General features: G+C 38.2%; 1 protein-coding gene across 5 annotated transcripts in view; it reads left to right on the top strand.

The window, feature by feature from the left end:
• CEP78 (centrosomal protein 78) overlaps nt 1–17,069 on the top strand; it is a 58,934-nt gene extending 41,865 nt beyond the window's left edge. For all 5 annotated transcript variants that reach the window (XM_080574717.1, XM_080574716.1, XM_080574715.1 and 2 more), the window contains 8 exons: nt 2,208–2,316; nt 4,356–4,491; nt 6,494–6,539; nt 8,025–8,168; nt 11,488–11,565; nt 13,261–13,427; nt 14,608–14,761; nt 16,251–17,069. In XM_080574717.1, the coding sequence (XP_080430843.1) occupies nt 2,208–2,316; nt 4,356–4,491; nt 6,494–6,539; nt 8,025–8,168; nt 11,488–11,565; nt 13,261–13,427; nt 14,608–14,761; nt 16,251–16,769 (1,353 nt within the window). In that variant the 3' untranslated portion in view covers nt 16,770–17,069. The remainder of the gene's footprint in view (nt 1–2,207; nt 2,317–4,355; nt 4,492–6,493; nt 6,540–8,024; nt 8,169–11,487; nt 11,566–13,260; nt 13,428–14,607; nt 14,762–16,250) is intronic.
• Nucleotides 17,070–21,041: the final 3,972 nt, after the last annotated feature.

Genomic DNA, 21,041 nt, shown 5'->3' with positions numbered 1-21,041 from the left:
TTGCTTCTTGTAGCTTAAGCTTGGCAAGCAAAACAGACAGTTAGTACACAGTTGGCAAAATGTAGACACTACCTCCAGCCTGGGAGGTTTTAAAAGGATATGCTGCTCCTTTTTCCATAGTGGGGAAAACATGCATATCTGTCTTGGAAATATTTAACCTAGGAGGGGTTCTTTTTCTTTATTTTTATCCATGATAGTTGCTAAAAATCTGGATTTCATATTGATAGGAAATAAAGACTCAGTTGTACTAAGTTTAGCCTTTGGGTAGGGACTTCTGAGACAAGGTCTGAGATACAGTTTTCTGTCTGAAACTAATCCATTGCTTATTCTTGCATAAAGTTACCTAACTCATACCATATCTCTTCCACAGAGCCAGCTAAAGACTTGGATGGATGACCATCCCTAGTACTTCTTCCAGTTTCATCTGCTTCTAGTTTCAGCTTTTTAACCTGACAGAGGCTAACTGTTACAAGTCTCATGATTAAAACTCAGTAAAATGTGGAACTAGTATTTATCGGAGGAGTGGCAGAGCTACATTCTGCATGATCTTATCATGGCACCTGCTGTGTGAACTCCATATTTTCTGCCTGAACTGCTTGTTGAGTCAGGGGAAAAAAAATAGTGTGTTGCATCATAAAGAGGAGTTGGGTGGGCTTTTGATTAACTTTATAATAGTAAGCCATAATAACAAAAGATCACGTCTTGGCTGCCACTAATAGCCTCTAATGTACCGTTACACTTGCTTACTGGATACCTGTCTCAGCAGCCCTTCCATCCTGTTCTGCATAAGTCATTTCTCTGTTTTTTAATAGCATTTATGTACTTGTCCTTTGGGTTGGGTTTTCATGTTTGCAAGAAGGATTGCTCACTGCTAACCGGTGCCTCTAAACATAAGAAATTTTCCAGTAAGTTTAATGGACACTTAAAATAGAGAAAGGTTGTATTATCTTAGCAGCACTGTGTAACTCTTGGATGGTGGATTGTAATTGCAGGTATGATTGGGTGTACTAGGTGGTGAAAGTTTGTGTAATTTCTGGGAGAGACTGAGTAATTTAGAAGAAAAATCCACTGGAGATTTCTACAAGTTGCTTTCATAGTCCCAACTTAAGGACTTAGTCATTTTTCAACTGTCTTAATACCTTTGCTGTCTTCATACTTAGTTATTGTACAACAGCAGTAGGTATCTAACCTGATAGCATGTCTCTTGAGTAGGTGAACTTCACGTTTGACCTAGTAATAACTGGTTTATGTGTAGTAAAACAAAGCTAAGCTATTCTTCGTGTTAAAAGTTTACAGTTAGTTTTAGTCTATTTTGTAGTTGAAAATGAGCAGTTCATTCTGCTAGAATTTGTTAGTTGCAGCACAGTAATTGCAGATTAATCTTCCCTGTGCATTAGGAGGGATTAATTTTGGTTTCCTGTTCCTAGTACTATGATGGTGGGGCTTAGGGCTGTCTGAAATAAGCATTAGTATTAACTACATTTCCTTCGATGGCTGCTTCAGCAGTGGACTTTGTGCTAACTATAACTTGATGCACAGTGAAAATTAAGTGACCGTGTAACTTGGGAATAATTAGACTTTAATTGGCAGAAGTAGAACCTTTTATGAGTAGATCTGTTGCCGTAAAGAAGTCTGAATTACAGCAATTGCCTTTGATTATCAGCATCTTAATTCTTTTTGAGATGCTCTTACTTTGTATGGATGTCTTTTCATTAGAGGCAGTGAAAATTGAACTTATTTTTTTAAAAAATACTAACTCTACTGGTAATATAAAATCATGTTAGTTAAGCTTTTATTACTCTGGAGAAGTTTGGCGGGAACCAGTCATTCCTAGCAAGCCAGCTTTCTGTAGAGAATGAAAGCCAGAGCCAGAGTTTCCTTTTTATAGGGTTGATGCCATTTTTTTACTATAAAAGGAGAAGTGTTTTGTGCAGGAGAAACGAAAATATTGGATGGGATGTTACAGTGGTATTCTGGGAACACTTACTGATAATGCAGCATTCAGACTTGCATTGAATCTGTGTTTAAGTTGGGAGCTTGTGGGATTTTCGTTTTTCTCTAGTTTTACAGTTCACTATTAAGTTGTAACTAGCAGTGGCAGTCTTGTATCTGACAAAAAAAATTAAACGTGATCTTAAATAAGCACCTCTTTAAATATTAGCTACTAAACTAACTTTTCTTTCTTTATATTAAAAACATAAATTCAGTATAAATGGCTGACTTCACCATCTTCCAAGGATGCTTTGAAAGCTAGACCAAAGAAAAGAACTATTGTCCTAGGAAGTGGTCGAAAAGGAAAAGCTACTATTCGTATTGGTAATATTGTCTTTGTTTTTTCCTGCAGTAGTGAATTTTGTTTACAAAATGGCATGTTACTGTTTAAGAATGTTAATTATGAAATGTTTAGTGTGTCTAAACATCAGTGTTTTGCAGGATACCTTTCTTCAAAGAAAATTTAATATTAATAACCGCTGATGGTAGCACAGACGTTTCTATAGCGAACTTTCTGTTGTTTTTAGGGCTGCCGTATATGTGGTTGGGAAAAGTGTAGGATATACTAAGTTCACTGTTTTGAAGCATTGCATGTATTCTGAGTGCATCCTCTCCACAATTCTTCAGTTCTAGGACGCTTGTTGATAGGGAGTTGCCTAGTTTTTCTGATGCTGTAGCCTTTCTGTAGCAGACTGTGCCAAAACAAATAATAATTGATTATTTTTTTAACTGATGTACAAAATGTTCTTTTTTAAAACTTCATGCAAACATATTATTAATAATATGCTTAAAATAACATAGGTATTTTGAATATTTAAGTACTGATAGCTACATGTTGTGGTTTAACCTGGCAGGCAGCTGAACACCACACAACCATTCACTCGCTACCCCCCACAGCAGGATGAGGGAGAGAATCTGAAAAAAGGTAGAACTTGTGGGTAGAGATAAAGACAATTTAATAGGATAAAAAAGGAAGGGGAAATAATAATAATGATGATTAAAAAAACAAGTGATGTACAATGAAGTTTTTTTACCATCTACTGACTGATGCCCAGCCAGACCTCAGGTAGCACCCATCCCTGCCTCCCAGCCAACTCCCTCCAGTGTTACTGTTCAGCATAACACCGTATTATGGCATGGGACATCCCTTTGGCCAATCTGGGTCAGCTTCTTATTCACCCCCAGCCTCCTTGCTGGCAGGGCAGCACGAGGAGCTGAAAAGTCCTTAACTTAGTGTAAGCACTGCTCAGCAACACCTAAAACATCGGTGTGTTATCAGCATTATTTTCACCTCAATCCAAAGTACAGCATCATACCAGCCACTAGGAAGAAAACTAACACAATCCCAGTTGAAACCAGGACACTGCAATACACTATTTCTCAACAAAATTACTGAAAATTTCACCGTAATACATCTGGCTTGTCTTTTCATCTTTGCTATTGTTATCTGGAAGCATAGAGGTAAGCATAAATCAAAATCTGTTTGTATATATAAATCCTGGTGCTCAGGGTGATGGAAGAAAATGCCTTACTTAAATACAGTTTTAAAAAATCTATCCCATTTACTTATTGAGAATAAAGTGACATTTGGAATTCTGTTACCCCAGTTCTACATTTCTGTGCCTTTACAAAATCAGTTGTTCTGTTGATTTTGCTCAAGAAGTAACTTGAGTTTCCTCTTCTTTAACTATATAAAATACGTAGTGAACAGTTTCCTGGGTCTTAATTCTGTTGATACATAACCTGAGGTAGAATCTAGACATTTATTCTGAATCTACTTTGAGTTATAGCATATGATTTAAACAACAACAACAACAAAACGCTGGATTAGTAAATACAACTTTGTTAATCACTCTTCTTAAGTGATGATGCTGGTGGTCTGTGGAAGTGATCAACCGGAATACCGGCTTTAAATGCATCTTGCAAACTACAAAAACAATCTTTTTCACACTAAAACCACTAGAGGGCAATTTGAAGTGCATATGTAGCCTTATTCATTTATATTTATTATGAACTGTCTAAGCTCCCACTTCCAACAACTGAATTGGATATCTGAAATTACCAGTATTAATAAATTTTAGCTATGAAACTTTGCTTCTATTTCTTAATAACAGTGTGCATTACTTTTGCCAACCTGACATAACTGTTAAACATGCCAGGAGATTAGCTGGCCAACCTTCTTTTTGACAAGCAAAACAGAAATCAGTTTTTGAGAAGGTCAGCAAAATAAGATTGAAATGTAGATTTCCTGCAGTCCCTTTTATTACGTTGGAAATTTCACTTATAAAGTCAACTGCAACTGTATGTATGAATATCTAGGTACAATGAATTCTCTTTTCTCCTATTCTTGCTGTTCAATGCAGGATTAACATCTAAAAAGTCTGTAAGTCCTGGGAAAAAGACTACATCTGTAAAAGATTGTTATTCACCAAAACCACTACCACCGGGCACAAAAGGCTTCCTCCCTTGGCGCACTGCAGAACGTGCAAAGAGATGCAGGTGAGGTTTTCACAGTAAAAGGGAAAAATATTGAAGCATAAAAACTGTGTAATGAAGGAGCAGTGTTATTTTTTCTAAATACATGTTTGAAGTTGGACACAAAACTTCATATTGTATCCATACTTAAAACTTCATATTGTATCCATACTTTTTTCTCCTTATATAATTCTTGGAGGGTGTTACAAATTCTGTTCCAGTAAGTTTTTAAAATGCACACAAAGGCATAATTTGATGGCTATGGGAATATCCAGTTGTACCAAAACAAAACAAATCTTGTTCGTTTACTCTCTTGTTACTGATGATTTATCATACTTCTTCATAGCTGAAGATATAATTTAGTTTTCCAAGCTTGTAGTATTGTTGATCTGGCTTCCAACTCAAGATGTCTAGGAATTCTAGATGTCTAGCAACTGGCTGATGGGCAGGGCTCAAAGGGTTGTGGTAAATGGGGCCACATCTGGCTGGTGGATGGTCACTAGTGGGGTCCCTCAAGGCTTCACTTTAGGGCCAGTCCTCTTCAATGTTTTTATAAATTATTTGGATGTAGGACTAGAAGGTGTTTTGAGCAAATTTGCCAATGACACCAAACTTGGAGGAGTTGTGGACTCTGAGGGTGGAAAGGCCTTGCAGAGAGATCTGGACAGATTGGAGAGCTGGGCGATCACCAACCACATGAGGTTTAACAAAAGCAAGTGCCGGGTCCTGCACCTGGGATGGGGCAACCCTGGCTATAAGTACAGACTGGGTGATGAGATGCTGGAGAGCAGCCCCGCAGAGAGGGATCTGGGGGTTGTGGTTGACAGCAAGCTGAATATGAGCCAGCAGTGTGCCCTCGCACCCAGGAGGGCCAACTGTATCCTGGGGTGCATCAAGCACGGCATTGCTAGCTGGTCGAGGGAAGTGATTGTCCCGCTCTACTCTGTGCTGGTGCGGCCTCATCTCGAGTACTGTGTGCAGTTCTGGGCACCACAGTGCAAAAAGGATGTGAAACTGTTGGAGAGTGTCCAGAGGAAGGCGACGAAGATGGTGAAGGGCCTAGAGGGGAACACATATGAGGAGTGGCTGAGGTCACTGGGCCTGTTCAGCCTTGAGAAGAGGAGGCTGAGGGGGGACCTCATCGGAGTCTACAACTTCCTCGTGAGGGGGATTGGAGAGGCAGGTGACCTATTCTCCGTTATCACCAGTGACAGGACCTGTGGGAACGGTGTCATGCTGAGGCAGGGGAAGTTTAGGCTGGACATCAGGAAGAGGTTCTTCACCGAAAGGGTGGTTGCACACTGGAACAGGCTCCCCAGTGAAGTAGTCACTGCACCAAGCCTGTCTGAATTTAAGAAGCGATTGGACTGTGCACTTTAGGGCAGACCTGTGCGGTGCCAGGAGTTGGACTTGGTGATCCCTATGGGTCCCTTCCAACTCAGGATATTCTATGATTCTATGAATTCTCCCCATCATTTCTTTGTTTTGTCTCCTCTAGTTCTGATATGATTGTTGTCACCTTAGCCATATGAAGTTTAAAAAGAATTTTATAACACTTGGAAGTTGTAATGTTGTTATAATGCTTCCTTTCCAACACTTTGAAGAAATAAAAGATAATACAAAGACAACCAAAAAACTTATGTATTCCATAACCTCCATTTTGAGCAGCTAAGGTCTATTAAAACAAACAAATTTCCTAATGTATTATAACTAATTATATGAAACTTGTTTTTTTAGAAATGCTGAACACCAATTTATCTTGCTGACTTCAGTTCGTAATAAACTAAACAAGATATCTATTGAAGACATCGTTAGCATCCAGTAATGCTGCTCTAAGTCATAATTAAGTAGCCGTACTAGTAGAACAAAATGAGAACGTAGTGAGTGTTAAAGGGGTACAGCAAAGTGTCTTGCTGTTTTAACTTAACCGTTTCACCTTTCTTAAAGCTGGTGTTTAGAAATGGAAGTAGCCATGATGACTTTACAAGCTTACTTTCCTCAAAAGTGTTTTTCTCACCCTTTTTAGGGGAGGGGCAGTGGATGGTAATGAAGAGTTACCAGTGAAGATTCAGGTACTTCCTTGCTCATGTGAAGGTTTACTTAGTATATGAGTGCTTAAAAAAAGATGTGTGCTCAACATAATCTTACTGTCTAAAAGTTGAGACTGGGACATCTTAACTTAAAGTTTGTCACATAGAAGTGCGAAGTAATAGTTTACTTCAGCATTTGGTTGAATCTTTGATGCTCAGTTTATTCCCATTTCTGTATCACTATTTTTGGTTTATTAACCCTATGAGCAGGCTGGGGTTGAGTATGGACACAATCCACCCTGAGGCAATAAGTAGAATTAACATTTTTCTCTGAGGTTCTGCCCTCCCCCTTCCTCTCCCTCTTTCTTCTGCTTTTGGACTACGTTCTTGTGTTTGAACCCATCTGTGTTTGTAGGGGGAACTTCTTTCCTCCTTCACCTTCCCATTCCCATCACTCCCCCACTATCAGAGAAAAGCTGGAGATTAGCATATACTAAAGTTGAATTTGTGCACAAATGGGTCAGATTGTTGCTGCAGCCAGCACACTTACCCATACTTTGACATGGGCTTCCCCCAACTTGCAGTCCACTGGGAACACCTGCTGTGGTATGGACTCTCCTACGGGCTTGTACCGTGTCTCTCTGGGATGGAGTTCCCTGTCAGGAAAGGGGAAGGGGGTGGGGAGGGGGCAGGTCTCGTTATGGAAACATCTGTTCTCCCAGACAGCCACTTTGCGTATTAAGGCCCTGCTTCCCAGGTTGTGTTTGAACATTGCTCGTTGGTGGGAGGTTGAGATATTTTTTTTCTCTCTTCCATGCTCCCGCACAGCATTTGCTTGTCTTTTTTCTCTTCCTTTTAACTTTAATTAAATTATCCTTATCTCAAGCTGTGAGACTTTTTTTTTCTTTCCAGAATACTTTCTTGTCCCCCCCTTCTGAGGAAGCAGGGGGGTAAGCGGTTGTGGTGGAGTTCAGCTACCCAGCAGGGTGAAACCACCACAGAGTTGCAGTTCTTTTTTGTCCATCTGTCTGCTTTGACGGGGTCCTCCACAGGCTGCTCTGTCATGGACAACTACCTCCTTCTCCTCTGACCTTAGTGTGCCCTCTGTTTCTCACTGTTTTCTCCAAATTGCTGCCTGTGGTGTTTATGTCCTTCAGTAAGCATGGCTTCACAGAGGTACTGCACATGTGGATTGGCTGTCTCCTGTGGTGGGGGCCACTGGAGCTGGCTGGAATTGGCCACGTGTGGCACAGAGCAGCACCAGGTCTTCTGCACAGAGGCTATCCCCACAAACCCCTAGTGCTAAAACCTTGTCACGTATACCCCATATGTACACACAGATCTTTTTATATGTTATTATGCAAATTTATCCCAGAATTGCATAACTGGGTGGGCTGCATATTCATTTTAATGGACTTTGGGAAAAGATTGCATTTAAATAAGGCTTTTGATAGCATTTAATCTTTCTTTTTTGTTACACAGTTTAATGCTGTGGGTGGGTGTGTTTTTCTTTTCTGATGCAATTAGACAGGTATTCCTGTGAAAGTGACAGTAGAAAGTGCTTCATCATCTGAAACTGAAGAGACAGAAGGTTTAGAAGATGTTATCCATAATCCAGATTTGACAAAATCACTAGATAAGATTAATGTAACAAAGCATCAACAATTCCAGGTAAGAAGCATGTTCTGTGCCTTAAATTTCATGAAGGTCAATGATACCAAACAAGCTCTTATTCAGGAAATTATGATTAAGCTAATAACCAGTCACAGAGTGCTTTCTGAATAGGTTTTAATTGTCACACAGGCTTCCATTTCAAAAGATGTGGATTGATTGTGCACTGAATTTCCAACCTCTGAATAGTGCAAATGAACATGTATATGCTGTGTTCATCTTGCCAAATCAGCGTCATAATAAGGAAGAATTACACTTAATGCACACAACTGTATTTTGCATAATTTCTCTTTTCTGGACTTGAATCATGGTTCACAAATCTTTTGATGAGTGTTATTGCTTTAGTAATTTCCTTACAAGTACTTTCTTTAAAAATGTATTTTAATGTTATTTTGAAGAGCTAAAATACTCTAATGGTTGTTGCATGAAAATAATTAAAAATTGAAAGTGTGTAAAAGCTCCATTTTATAATTGAGCTCAGTAACTATTTTTTTAATTTGCTCTTTATTATTCCGTCTATTACTTTGGTAGTTCTGAAAAAATGAAGTAGATGCAAATGTCTTCACAGAGAGTGTTCTAAGAAAAGGGAGGGAAAACAAAGGTCTTTCAGGGGCCCAGTAACACTGCTGTGGCAATCTAGCACTACTGTAAAATACATTATCAGTCAGAGTAACAGGACTGTATCTCACCTGTTAGGATTTGGATTTTGAATGGAGAAGGTCCATGTAAGTTGCATAAAATCAGACTCGCAGTCAGTCTTTCCGTGGTGGTTGTCGTAAAGGACCATGCTGTGTGAACAAACTGTTCATTTGGGACCACAGAGCTGTTTTTACATAAGCCAAAATGAAGTTAAAACTTGATACTGTTGCACATCTATATGTAATGGCAAAGTTGGGGTAGCTTAGAGTTGATGTGGAAGGCAAAATGACTCTACAAATATAGGGTAAATTGCCATTTTTTCAGCTGATGAATACTTACCCTTTTTCTCTAGAAACTTTGGGAACATTTTTAAGGTATTCCCATTGGCCTGGGACTTAGTTGTGTAGGTGGTTTCATATTACTATTCATGTGCAGTTTGTTGATACTGTGCCTGTGCTGTGGCTTCAACACTCTCATCTAGAGCATTCTGTCTGGAATCATGGAAGTCCATGTGCCAAAAGCCTCTGTGCAACAAGGACAGGAGTGTTTTCAGGAAATACTTGATGTTTGTGTTCTTGTTGTTTGGAGAGAACAGAATAATATTTCTGGGACTCAAGAATGCAACCAAGTTGAATAAGAAGAGTAAAGTTCTGCACTTGCACCTACAAAGAAGGCCAACAGTATCCTGGGCTGCATGAGGAAGAGTGTTGCCAGCAGGTTAAGGGATGTGATCCATCCCCTCTAGTCCACACTGGAGAGGCTACACTGGGAGTAGGGTGTCCAGTTCTGGGCTCCCCAGTACAGGAGGGACACACTGGGGAGGAGTCCAAGGAAGGGCCATGAAAATGATGAAGGGACAGGAGCATCTCTCCTATGAGGAAAGGCTGTTCATGGGACTGTTCAGCCTCGTGAAGAGCAAGCTTGGGGGGGGGGGGGGGGGAGTGGTCTTACCAATGTGTATAAATTTGTGAAGGGAGGATGTAAAGAGAACAGAGCCAGGGTTGTTTTCAGTGGTGTGGGGTGCCAGGACAAGAGCCGGTGGGCACAAACTGGAACACAGGAGGTTTCATCAGATACATAAGGAGAAACTTTTTACTGTGAGGTTGACTGAGCACTGGCATAAGTTGCCCAAAGTGGTTGTGGAGTCTCCTGCCTTGGGGATGTTCAAAAGTGTGGCTTTCAGAAACATAGTCCAGGACTCAAGATGTCTCTGCTGAGCAGGGAGATTGGATGAGATGACCTCCAGAGATATGTCGACTTCAGCCATTCTGTCATTTTGTGATGCACTGCAGAGACAGAAAGAAAGTGTGTTTTTTGCTTTGGGGTAGGGTTGTCGTATTGACCTTTGTGGTCCAAGCAGGTGTAGTGTTTGCTCTGTTTAGCATAAAAATCCTTTTTTCCAACTTAGTGAAATAAATCTGATACTTACAGTATATCTTTGGATTACATATAGTGCATCTGCAAGGAAGGGGTAATTTGTGATTAATATGTGCTTACAAAGAGAAAGAACTGTAAGTTCTAGGAATGTACTCCAAAATTGGTTCCAAATCTCCCATCTTTTATTGGTCCAGATTTTACTGATTTCAGTTACAGTAAGGTAATCCACTGTAGTGTCACTTTCTAAATTTGATACCAGAATACTTTTCTAGGCCACAGTGACATAATCTGATAGCATTATTAAAGCAGTATTGAACAGCTCCTGTTCATTACCCATTCTTCTTGTTATACTGATGCAAAACAAGAATTTTGGACTGTGGAAGAACCACGCTAACCACTTGTCACAATTTAATTGTGAGGTCTACTTCCTCTCCATCCTTCAGTACTTTTCTGTTTCTTAATTAAGTCTTTTCCCATCTTGTATCTTTGTTTATGTGATCATTAGGCAAGTTAATTCAACTTGCTGTTGCGGTAAAAAGTGAGATTTTTTCATGTTAGTTCTCAGCCATCCTAATAATTCACACTGGCTGATGTGATTTGGGTGAGTTCCAGAACTGGAGCAAAGTGAATAGCAGAAGTCCGTGGCTAGTAATGTGAAAGGAAGCGGGGGGCCCTTCTTAGCTGTGTTAATTGTACTTAGGTACTGTTGTTAAACAGCACTTACTGCACAGCTGCTTGGGTGGAGAGCTGTCATGAGGATTGATCAGCTGAACACCTTGATTACAGTTCAGCTAGTAGCAAACCTTAGCAGAGCCTTTCAGTGAAGAGGGACAATCAGCTGTGGAAGAACAATGATGGAATTACAGAGTGGGAATAAACAGTAAGAGGTGGAAGCTCCTTAAACTGCCAGCGTGCCAAAAAAAGAGATCTGCCCGAACATCCCTTGATGTGACTGAATGATAGAAATTTGACTTTAGTATGCAAGTTTTTGAGAACTTCAAATCCTTCTGCTCAAGGAAGGGATTTAAGCATACTACGCTGAGACTATAACAGTTGTTTTCACTTAAAATAAACAAATTCCTTTTGATAAACAAAAATGTAATTTCGGCTTAAATGAAAAACAAAAACTGATAAATATTTCTTTCCTTCCACTAGAGGGAATCTCAACTGTCAGTTTCCTCTCATTAAGAATGTAGTTGAGGAAATACCCAGAACTTAAAATTGTCATTTGTACGTGTTGAATTTGTGTATAATACTGCATACTGATCTGACATTTGGAAATAAATTTTCTGTTTTATGATAGTTGGAGCTGGAAGAATGTATAGAAAAATTAAAGGAAGAACGAAGAGCCAGAGTAAAGGCTGAAGAACGGATAACAGAGGTAATGATCCTTAACTGATAATCATCTTTACTTTAAAGGAGGCACCAATCAAACTACCCACTTGCTTAATTGTAGTAATTATCAGTAACCTCTAACCTGGTAGCTTCCAGAATTTCAGTTCAAAGTCACATGGATCATTTACTAGCCTGAGGACAGTGATGAAATCTACATTTAGTAATGTGTGTTTGTTCTCCTGATCCTATTCCAGAGCCTTGAACTCCTGGTCAAGCTACCCTTTCAGTGTGCTTCATTCATTTTGTGTTTTAGATATGACCTAGAGCATTTTGATAATTGTTTTCCTTGAGAAAGTAGTTAATTCTGCTTGCAATTTGTAGCAGATGGATAGTTTTTTGATTTCTCCCACCTTCTCTATCATGACTTGCACCGAGAAGCTGTTTGTTGCAAATGTTAAAAATCAAAGGGACAGTATAAGCCAAATATAATAACTTTATAACTTTTGTTCTTGTGGGCAATAATAATGTTGTATGGGTTTACTGATAGCATGTTGGCCACAGTTATGAGTTGGTGTTGCTGACCTAGGAAGATCCTTTTGAATTGAGTGTAATCAAAAAGGAGAATTTCTTGCAATAGAGTTGAGTGTAAGATAAGTAATTTAATAGGTTTAGTGTTTATATGTGATCTGCAGTGGGATGACGTTTATGGTATTATTTTGAACTTGAACAACAAGTGGTGCACAGGACAGGAAGCAGGTTTACAAAAAGGACTCTATACTCTACAAGGTTCGTTGTTGTCCTTCATCGTGGACATCCCCATCCTCCTGTAATGTAAAGTGCACCAGTAGTCTGTGCTGGTTTATACTTAAATACTTTTCAGGCTAAATACCCACTGCGGGATGTCTTATTTCTCATGCCAGACTGTTTGAACGTACCTTTTCTGAGGGGAAGGGATAAGCTAAGTAGCAATAACCTCTAAAATTGATCACTTTGCTAGTTAAACATCTAGAGTTCATTAGGCAGATGTGTATTTTTTCTGGCCTTCTGTTATAAAAGACCAAAGAAAATAAGCCTGTGGCAGCAGAGATTGCATGTCTGTGAACTCAAATGAGTGACTTAATGCTTCACCCAGACACAAAACTCTGTGTATTCTACAGTTGTCATTCAGCTTTCAGACTGCCACTGATTTGATTAACGTTCAGTGTGAAGGAAAAATGGGATTATCTTAAACTTTGAATTTTGAGATGCACAGAGCAGAGGAGAGATAGTGGTATGCATTCCCTCTGATACAGAGGGATGAAGAGTGTTGGCCTTCATTAAGGTCTTTTTTTTACTAGTAAAAATAAGTTATTTGGTGCTAATGTGTCATATTATATATGCAAAGTAACATTAGTGCTAATGTGTTGTATTATGTATGCAAAGTAACATGATTTAAAATCTAATGTCTTTGCTTGCACTTGCTCTGCACCATTCTGTACATACTAAAGACAGTGCTGAATAAGCAGTTTTGAGTGCTTTCATCTAGTTCACTTATGGTAGCTTAGAATTACAGCTGAGGATAAACAACCCTGCATGGACTTCCATGTAACAGTGCCCTGAATGTTTCTGGTACATGAAGCTCTGTATCAGTGATTTTTGGTGTTTCTCTTTGTAATATTGCTCTATAGACTTGCAGAGGTGGTATTTGTTTGAACTGAGAATGATAGAAATTGATTTACTTTTTTTTGCCTTTCTTTTATAGCTGGAAATTGAAAATGCAAGGCTTAGGAATCTAAATATCTCCTTGTCTGAGGTTCTTCATGCGCAGTCAGTAGCCAACATGATTTTGGAAGATGAAGGTGTTCTGGGCAGCATTGAGAACTCTTTTCAAAAGTTCCATGCTTTTTTAGACCTCCTTAAAGATGCTGGGTAGGTTTTTGCTTTACTTGAGTCTTACACTTTCTGCTAAGACTTTTTCCAAAACTACCCTCTCAGTTAATTATGCTGCCTTTTCCCCTCAGATCTCTAGGAGTGTACTGGCAAACAGCAAAGGAGAAAAAAAAAAAAAAGCTATGTCCTTGCTGTTCAGTCTTTTGTCAGTGTAAAAAACATCCAAACACTGTACCTCTGAATTCAAGTATCTGTCCTTTCAAGAAGCCCTTTCCAAAAGAGAAGAAAGCTTCTATTGAATTGTGTTTGCTAAGTGTTCAGTGGATCATCTGTGGTTCTTAGGGTTCCTGTAGTTCAAAAGGCTGAAAATGCAGTTGAACTGGCTTCAGAAAGTGTTCTGTTGTCTTGGGGCCCTCTTTTACTGATGGAAATACAAAAGGCTAGATGAACGAAACTGTACTGGGTACTTAAATTTTGGATTGGTCATTATGACTTGAAATATTCTAGAGAACATTGATTAAAGTTTGTATTAAGACTCTGCCAAAGGAAAGGTGTTCTCTTGCTACATAAAAATAATTTTTTTCAAATGGGTCTTATATCTGTTCATGACAAGTTCTGCAGCTGCTCTGAAAGTTAAAAAAATCCCAGTCGCAAAGACTGGTTTTCTCCATAAGCTTCTGTAAAGAGCCATGCTATCAAGTGATGGCTGCAACTTTTGACTTCTTATTGTGGCTTAAGCTAAAAAATAAAAATAAAAATGGCAGGTTTGGCTGACTTCTAAACTAGCAGGTGAAACAACATGACTGTATTCCTGAGGCATGTAATTGGATTTGGCTTTTAGAGGTGATACTAGTTTGGGAGATGTGCACCAAGCTTCTGCCTGAATGATCAGGTTTTCATCTTTCATCTGCCTGACACAGAGTCTGTTTGCCGGCATCCTGCTTTGAAATCAGTGCTAACTGGAAGATTACTCACCCTGGTAACACTGAGTAAAAAGGCTGGTGATTTTGTACCTGCAGGCTAATTAGTGAAAAGATAAGAAAATAGCTGTCACTGCTGGTTTTGATCTTTGGTAGTCTGTTTTGGGCTTCTTAAAAATGGAAAAACAATCTTCAAATACTGAGATAGATTCTGTTTCTTCTGGTTTTGAGTGTTTAGATCTTTCACATGAATAAGATTTTTTTGTGTGCGTCATTTTCTACTGAGCTTTGTTTTACAGACTTGGACAACTTGCTGTATTAGCTGGGATAGACCAATCAGATTTTGGTCTTTTGGGGCATCCACAAATGAATTCTACTCTCAGTAAGCCTGCTAACGTGCTAAAGGAGAAGTCTTTTGAAGAAGAAAGACAAGAACATATGCAAAATAGCAGAGTAAGTCGATAGAGGGAATGGTAGTGCAATGTACGTGGCAATATCTAATGTACTTTTCAGCAGTTTTCCTACTCTGACTGAAAGTAATGATAACCAAATGATCCGTGAAACTATTATTACAGTCTCTTGCTGTAGCTGTATTTATACAGATGATAGTGCTTAATGTCAACTTTCTAAGTGATAAGCATTTGGAACAGAAACTATACTGTCTTGCCGTGTACTAACGAAAATGTTGGTGGTAATTTCCACGTCTTTTTCTGAAATATGAAGTTACCATACTGATACATTAAAATCAGCAAATATCATGAGTAGTTTTTTAAAGACATTTAAAAACGATACACAGCGCTTTTTAATACCTTAGAATCTGATAACAGAGAATAGTACAATACGCCCATTGGAAAGCAGTAATTTTCTTTTAAGTAATGGTAGTATACGTTTCCAGTTCTCTTACATTCGTAGGTGAGCAATGCTATGAATTTCAGGCCAGTACACATCCGTAATATTAGCCACATAAAGCTTTAGTTTCAGCTCCAAAGACAATGAATGGGAAACTTTCAGGATTTTTCAAGCAAGGTACCAAAGTTCATTTAAAAAAAAAATAAAATCAAAGTTAAGATGTTGGCAGCTGCAATCTTGTCCAAGGTCCAAGTTGAATAAAACTTTCATACTAGAAATATTCTGCATTCCAGTATTTTTCTTATACCTAATGTCTTCCCCACTTAGTGTTCCAAATGATTTAAGTGTTCAAAATACTTCAAGAACACCATGAGCTTCTAAAACACAACAATATTTTTTTTCATGCTGCTGAATGTAATTTCCAGTTTTTCAGAATCTGTTAAAATTATTAGGAGTAATTGAGTTTAATTCTCGTCACAGGTTCTTTCACATTGCTGTAGTTCAGCCTGCAGCTTGCAACTGTGTTTTCAGCTGATGGCATTCTTCTGAACTTGTCCATGCAGCTCTTCTAAGTCATGTTTTTTCTTATTCTGCTCATTTAGAAGCCTGAATTTGAGGTGCTCTTTAAGTATACATGCAAAAAGCTTCAACTAACATTAGTACTATTTCATACTTAAATCCTAGTATCTCCTAGTATTTCATAGTTTAGATTCTTTTTGCAGCTAGGTATTGTGGGATAAACTACTGGGATCAAACTATTGTGAACTCAGAGCAAACATACTGAATTTTATTTCAGAATTAAGGAAGTGATTGTGCTTTGGCTGCATTATGACTGACTCATTTCTGTAGTATAAAGTTCAAGCTAGATGTGAAAGAGTAAATATGCCTACTCTGTCATTTTCACCCTAGCGATCTTCTGAAACTTGGTTGCTTTGTAGGGCAGTAGAGGTTATGTGATTGCTATTATCTTTAAATCTTTTGTATATTTTGTAAAGACTTTATTTTGCTATGCAGACTCAAGTATATGACAGTTGCAATATTGGATTTTTTTTTCTAGTTGCATCAGTATCTTAACTGGAATCTCTTATTTCAGAGTGGAGGTGGGAACATCCAGCTTTCTCCTGGCACATTTCAATCCCAGCTGGTGGTGAATAATGCCTTCTCTTCTCTTCAAGAAACACAGGAATTTCCAACTGCTGTGCCACAGCAGCAGCCAGTCTTACGAAAAGAAAATGAAAGTCAAGCAATTAACCAAAACAAAGAGGATAAACCTCAAAACAGCATTCCAACATTGTCGGAGAAGAGAGTCAAACAAAATGATCAAGCAAAAGGACATCATTTAGCAAGGCAATTGGTCACCAGTCTGCATTCATTTACTGATTCCAGTGTGAATATTAAAAGTAATGGTAGCAGAATATCCAGCAGTGCTTCTGGTGAAAAAAATAATTTTTCCTCGAAGAAATACATTCCTAGAGTGACTGAAACTGCAATTCCAAATGATGGAACAAGAACAGACCAAAGTAGACCGCAGATGGTAGACTGCTCTGGAACGGATACCGTAGGATCTGTCTCTGAAATACAAGAAAGTATCCACAGTGTTACCAGCACTTGAAGCGTTTGGACTGTTCTTTACACATGCAAGGTTAAAAATAAAATTTGGATGTTTCAGTACAGGTTGTGAGATTTTTCGTAAAGTGATGTAGACTTTAAAACTTACAAAACATTCCATGCTGTTAGCATTCCTGTTTCATGTTTGCATCACTTGTCACTAGATTTTTATTCTTGGAAACAAATGTTGTACTGGTACCCTTCAGTTTTTACTACACACAGAGGTTCCTGGAATACGGTTTTTGTGTATCACAGATCTTGTAAAGTGTAAACCGTTTCAAGCTAATAAAGTTGAGTAAAAATTTTGGTTTGTTTTTAAATTTATTTCCAGCATATTGCATTGGAAGTGAAAAGAGTGGTTTTTAGGGCAAACATGAGTTGATGCCTGACCATGTGGGTATGACTTTCCCAAAAGTAGTTGGAAGCTTCAGGTATGAAAATGAGTACAGAAACATTTCTAAAATAAATAAATACGGCTGTTCTTTATTGGGGCAGATTGAAGAATAATACATGTGTGAAGGGACTTTTGGAGGATGTCTACTCCAGCTGAGTTAGGTTACTCTCGTAAATAACTTACAGAAATGTGAGAACAGAGCTGAAAAAATACTGTTTTGAAACTTCTCAGGTCTGCCCCCCAGCTACTTCTTCACGTCTTCCTGCACGGGCAGCTGACTTGGCAGCTTCTGAAATATGGCACAGAGTAACACAGGTTTTTGGTTTGCCTAATGCAGTACAGAAGGTGCTGTTTTGCACTGAAGAAGGTGCACTTCAGTATGGCCCTGAAAAATAAAAGTAGTATCTTTCTTTGTATGCTTGCCGAAGTGCCATGACAAGGCAAGAGACTAATATAGTAATTACCTTCTATAATTACTAGTTTCCTTCAGTGTTTTTAATAGTGCTTTGTCTTCTTTTTTTTTTTCCTTCATATAGAGAAGTGGAAGTACTATGAAGTCAACTTAACTTGGAAGGGTTGCAAAGATGAAGATGTTAAACATTTAAACAAATTCTTGGAATGGTTTTTAAGCTCTGTGGCAAGGTAAAGTTTTCATTTGGAAAAATTACCTTTTAATTTAGGGTTTACGCCTAGGTCATTTAGTTGAGCAATAGGAATGAATTTTTCAAACAAACCAGTCAGCTTTTTTTGCTTTCAATAATTTATTTCTGTGACATTTTCACATGCATGTCAGTCCTGATTCAAAAGAATTTCTTAAATTACCATAGCTAGCTCTGAGAGATGGGATAGTAGAATCTGATATACAATGTTTATCTTTAAGAAAAGTTTAAAGATTCAAAACTCATAAGGGTTGGACTAGATGATCTTAGAGGTCTTCTCTAACCTAAATGATTCTATGATTTTGTGTTGCCAAGTGATCCTGAAAAGCTTCATTTTTAAAAAGTAGATCAAATTGTAATACTTTAATTTCATATTTTACAGTAGTAGCTGAGATTTGCAGTGATCATAGCCATTCAACCTATTTGTGATATGGATTTTTTTTTTTCTTGGCAGTGTGTATTCCATCTGGAGAGCTAAAGGGGACACGGGAGGATAGAGCAAGGGAAGATTGATTTCACATGCATGAATTAGGCAAGATGGTTTGGGCTGAGTTGGGGTGTGGGGGGGGTGGAATTACCATTAACTTTTTTTTTTCACTCTGTCATCAGAAGTGAGAATTCTGTTATACAAGATCTGTAGAAATTCCTGTCTCCAGCTACTTGAAAATTGTGAAACAAAAATCATGAATCTGCAAATGGATTTCTGCTGAGCAAATAGCATGAGATCACCTTGGCTATTGCAATATTGCACAAGTAATTGCATAATGAAAGTACATTATTTATATAGACTTTGTCACTTCAGAATAATAGCAGAGTAATATGTTAATCTATGCATTTTTAGACATTCTCCCAAACATTTGAGGTCTATACTTCAGTTGTGGTTCATTGCTTATAATTTTTATTTGATCAATTCATTGGTTGATGAAGTTCCTTCAGCATTGAAATGCTATGCATTCCCTTTTTAAAACAAAAACTAATCTCTGAAATGGTGGATAATGTTAAAATGTCAAGTGTTCAGATGTGTTGGATTAGGAACTGCCTGTTACTCATCTCTTAAAGATACCGTCAAGAACTTAAAACAGTTTATGTATTGTATGCCTATAAACAGACAGCATAAATTCTGTCTGTTAAATAATGTATTTGCTTTTAAAGTATGAATTATATCAAAAATCGTCATTTGAAGCAAAATTGACCAGGTGGTTTATAGAACTTCCATCTTTTTTATTTTTTTCTCCAATTGGATTAATACTTAAACATTAATTATTATTTTCAAGCAAAAATATGAAGGGTTCTTCGTCTTGTCAGAAGAACTGTCGTGTGGCTTACTGTGAGAATCTGGAGTGGGTACTTTACACATAATCAAAACACTGGATCTGAAGTCAGTAGAGATAACGGATGTCAGTTGCCTTGAGGGAAAAGCACTGTTTTAAGGCTATCGTGAATCCTTCAGAAGTTTCAAGGTGATGTCATTTTCAAAAAAAAATAAAAAAAATTCTAAAAAATATTCTCTAAAAATATATTTAAGTATTTTAATGAAAAGTAATAATCTTAAAATATTTTTGTGCATGTACATTTTAAGTGATTATGAAACCGTCTTGCCACTGAGTTTGACTGTTTCAACCTCTTGCTATTAGTTAATGTTTTACGTATTTGTCTGTGTTCGACTGACATAAAAGCCTAGAATCAATAGCCCAGCTATTTGCTAGAGAACACATTGCTGTTTACTTATAAAACTCTAGCATTTTTCTCTCCTTATTTGGGCTTCCCAGGAATTTTTTTTGCACATTTCACATTTGCAGTATTTGGAGCTAGATCTCTGAAAAACAAAACAACGTAACACCTTTCTGAAATACCTGCATCTTATTTTTAGTCTCATCAAAATTTGCCATTCTCACTGGTTTGCTGGACCAGACATCCCATCTGCCTCCTAAAGTAGATGCCAAGTTGCTGTGTAGTCAGCTTATTTGTCTTTCAGTAATGACGTCAGTTTGTCCATCATTGTACCAGACAGAACTTGTGTGTTCTTGGTCTCCTTGAGTGAGCTAATTCTTTTCCAGCAGTACTCAATGAAGGTTTTTCTGTCCAGCATGACATAAAGCGATGATGAACTCAACAGAAGTTCACTGAAAACTTTGGAACTCCAGTGCACTTTCTCTGACTTCTGTTTTATTTTTCCAGTTATGCCATATAGTTAATATAGCACTCAATGGCTTCAGGTTTGTTAATTATACAAATTCAGATTCGTCTGCAGGGTTCTGTGTCAGGGTCAGGTTCTCTGTCAAATGCTGAAAGCCTAAATTGTTCATGAAAGCCATGGCTTTGGAAACATGTATTTTATATGGTATGGCTATATATATTGACATAATGAGTGTATGAACTTCAAGGTAATAAGTAGTAATTACTGGTAGCAAAATTTTAAATTAGAACTCTCAATTCAATAGAAACCAAACTCTGATATGACCCTTACTATTCCTCTCCATTGTCTTCAGCTGCAAAAGCATAATAATCCCTTGCATATATATAAAATGGACTACTCTGTGTTCAGGTAACTTTAAAGTTCATTCATCTGTATCAATTTTATTTACGTCCTGTCAGCACACAAAAACAGATTTTGTAAAGCTCCGGGTGGCAATTCTTCCAGCAAAAAGTTGTTTTCTGATCTCGTAGGAACTTCTTTTTAGACCTTTCTGGCCGGGATGGGAATCTCTATCTTGGAGAGGAAAACGACAATACCTGCTACTTAATCCCCACGCTTGGAGCTGATACCTGCAGGAGCTTGCCTAGTTCTTGTTTTTGTGTTCTAGCAATTTGTGCTAGAGGTTTGAAAGACATTTAATTCCGAAGTTTTAACTTGCCTTTTTGGTTTATGCCACACAGATAATATTCAAGACTGATCCTGCTTGGACGTCAAAGCACTTTGCGTAGTAGGTGCCCAGCTTCTCGACCTGAGCTACCACCCTGAACTACTTCTGGCTGCCTCTGTCATCCCTTCTTACCTAGGGTACCTTTTCCCCAGTGAGTTCGAGTTCAAAGCAGACTCCAGGCAGACACAGGTACCCTGGTCTTACCCATAGGAAGAGCGCATACAAAGAGCACATCTCTTCAGCCAGCTTCCGTGTGAGACTCCAGCAAAAACAATTGTATTATAGTCCCATTTGTGTAGTTACTGAGCGTTTCCCCAGAGGGTTCTATTTAGTTAGAACTAATTTGAATAATTATAAGT

This window comes from Anser brachyrhynchus (genome assembly GCF_964034855.1).
Source record: "Anser brachyrhynchus genome assembly, chromosome: Z".
Taxonomy (NCBI): Eukaryota; Metazoa; Chordata; class Aves; order Anseriformes; family Anatidae; genus Anser; species Anser brachyrhynchus.
The sequence above is the reverse complement of the archived record's forward strand: the minus strand, read 5'-3'. Positions and strand labels throughout refer to the sequence as shown.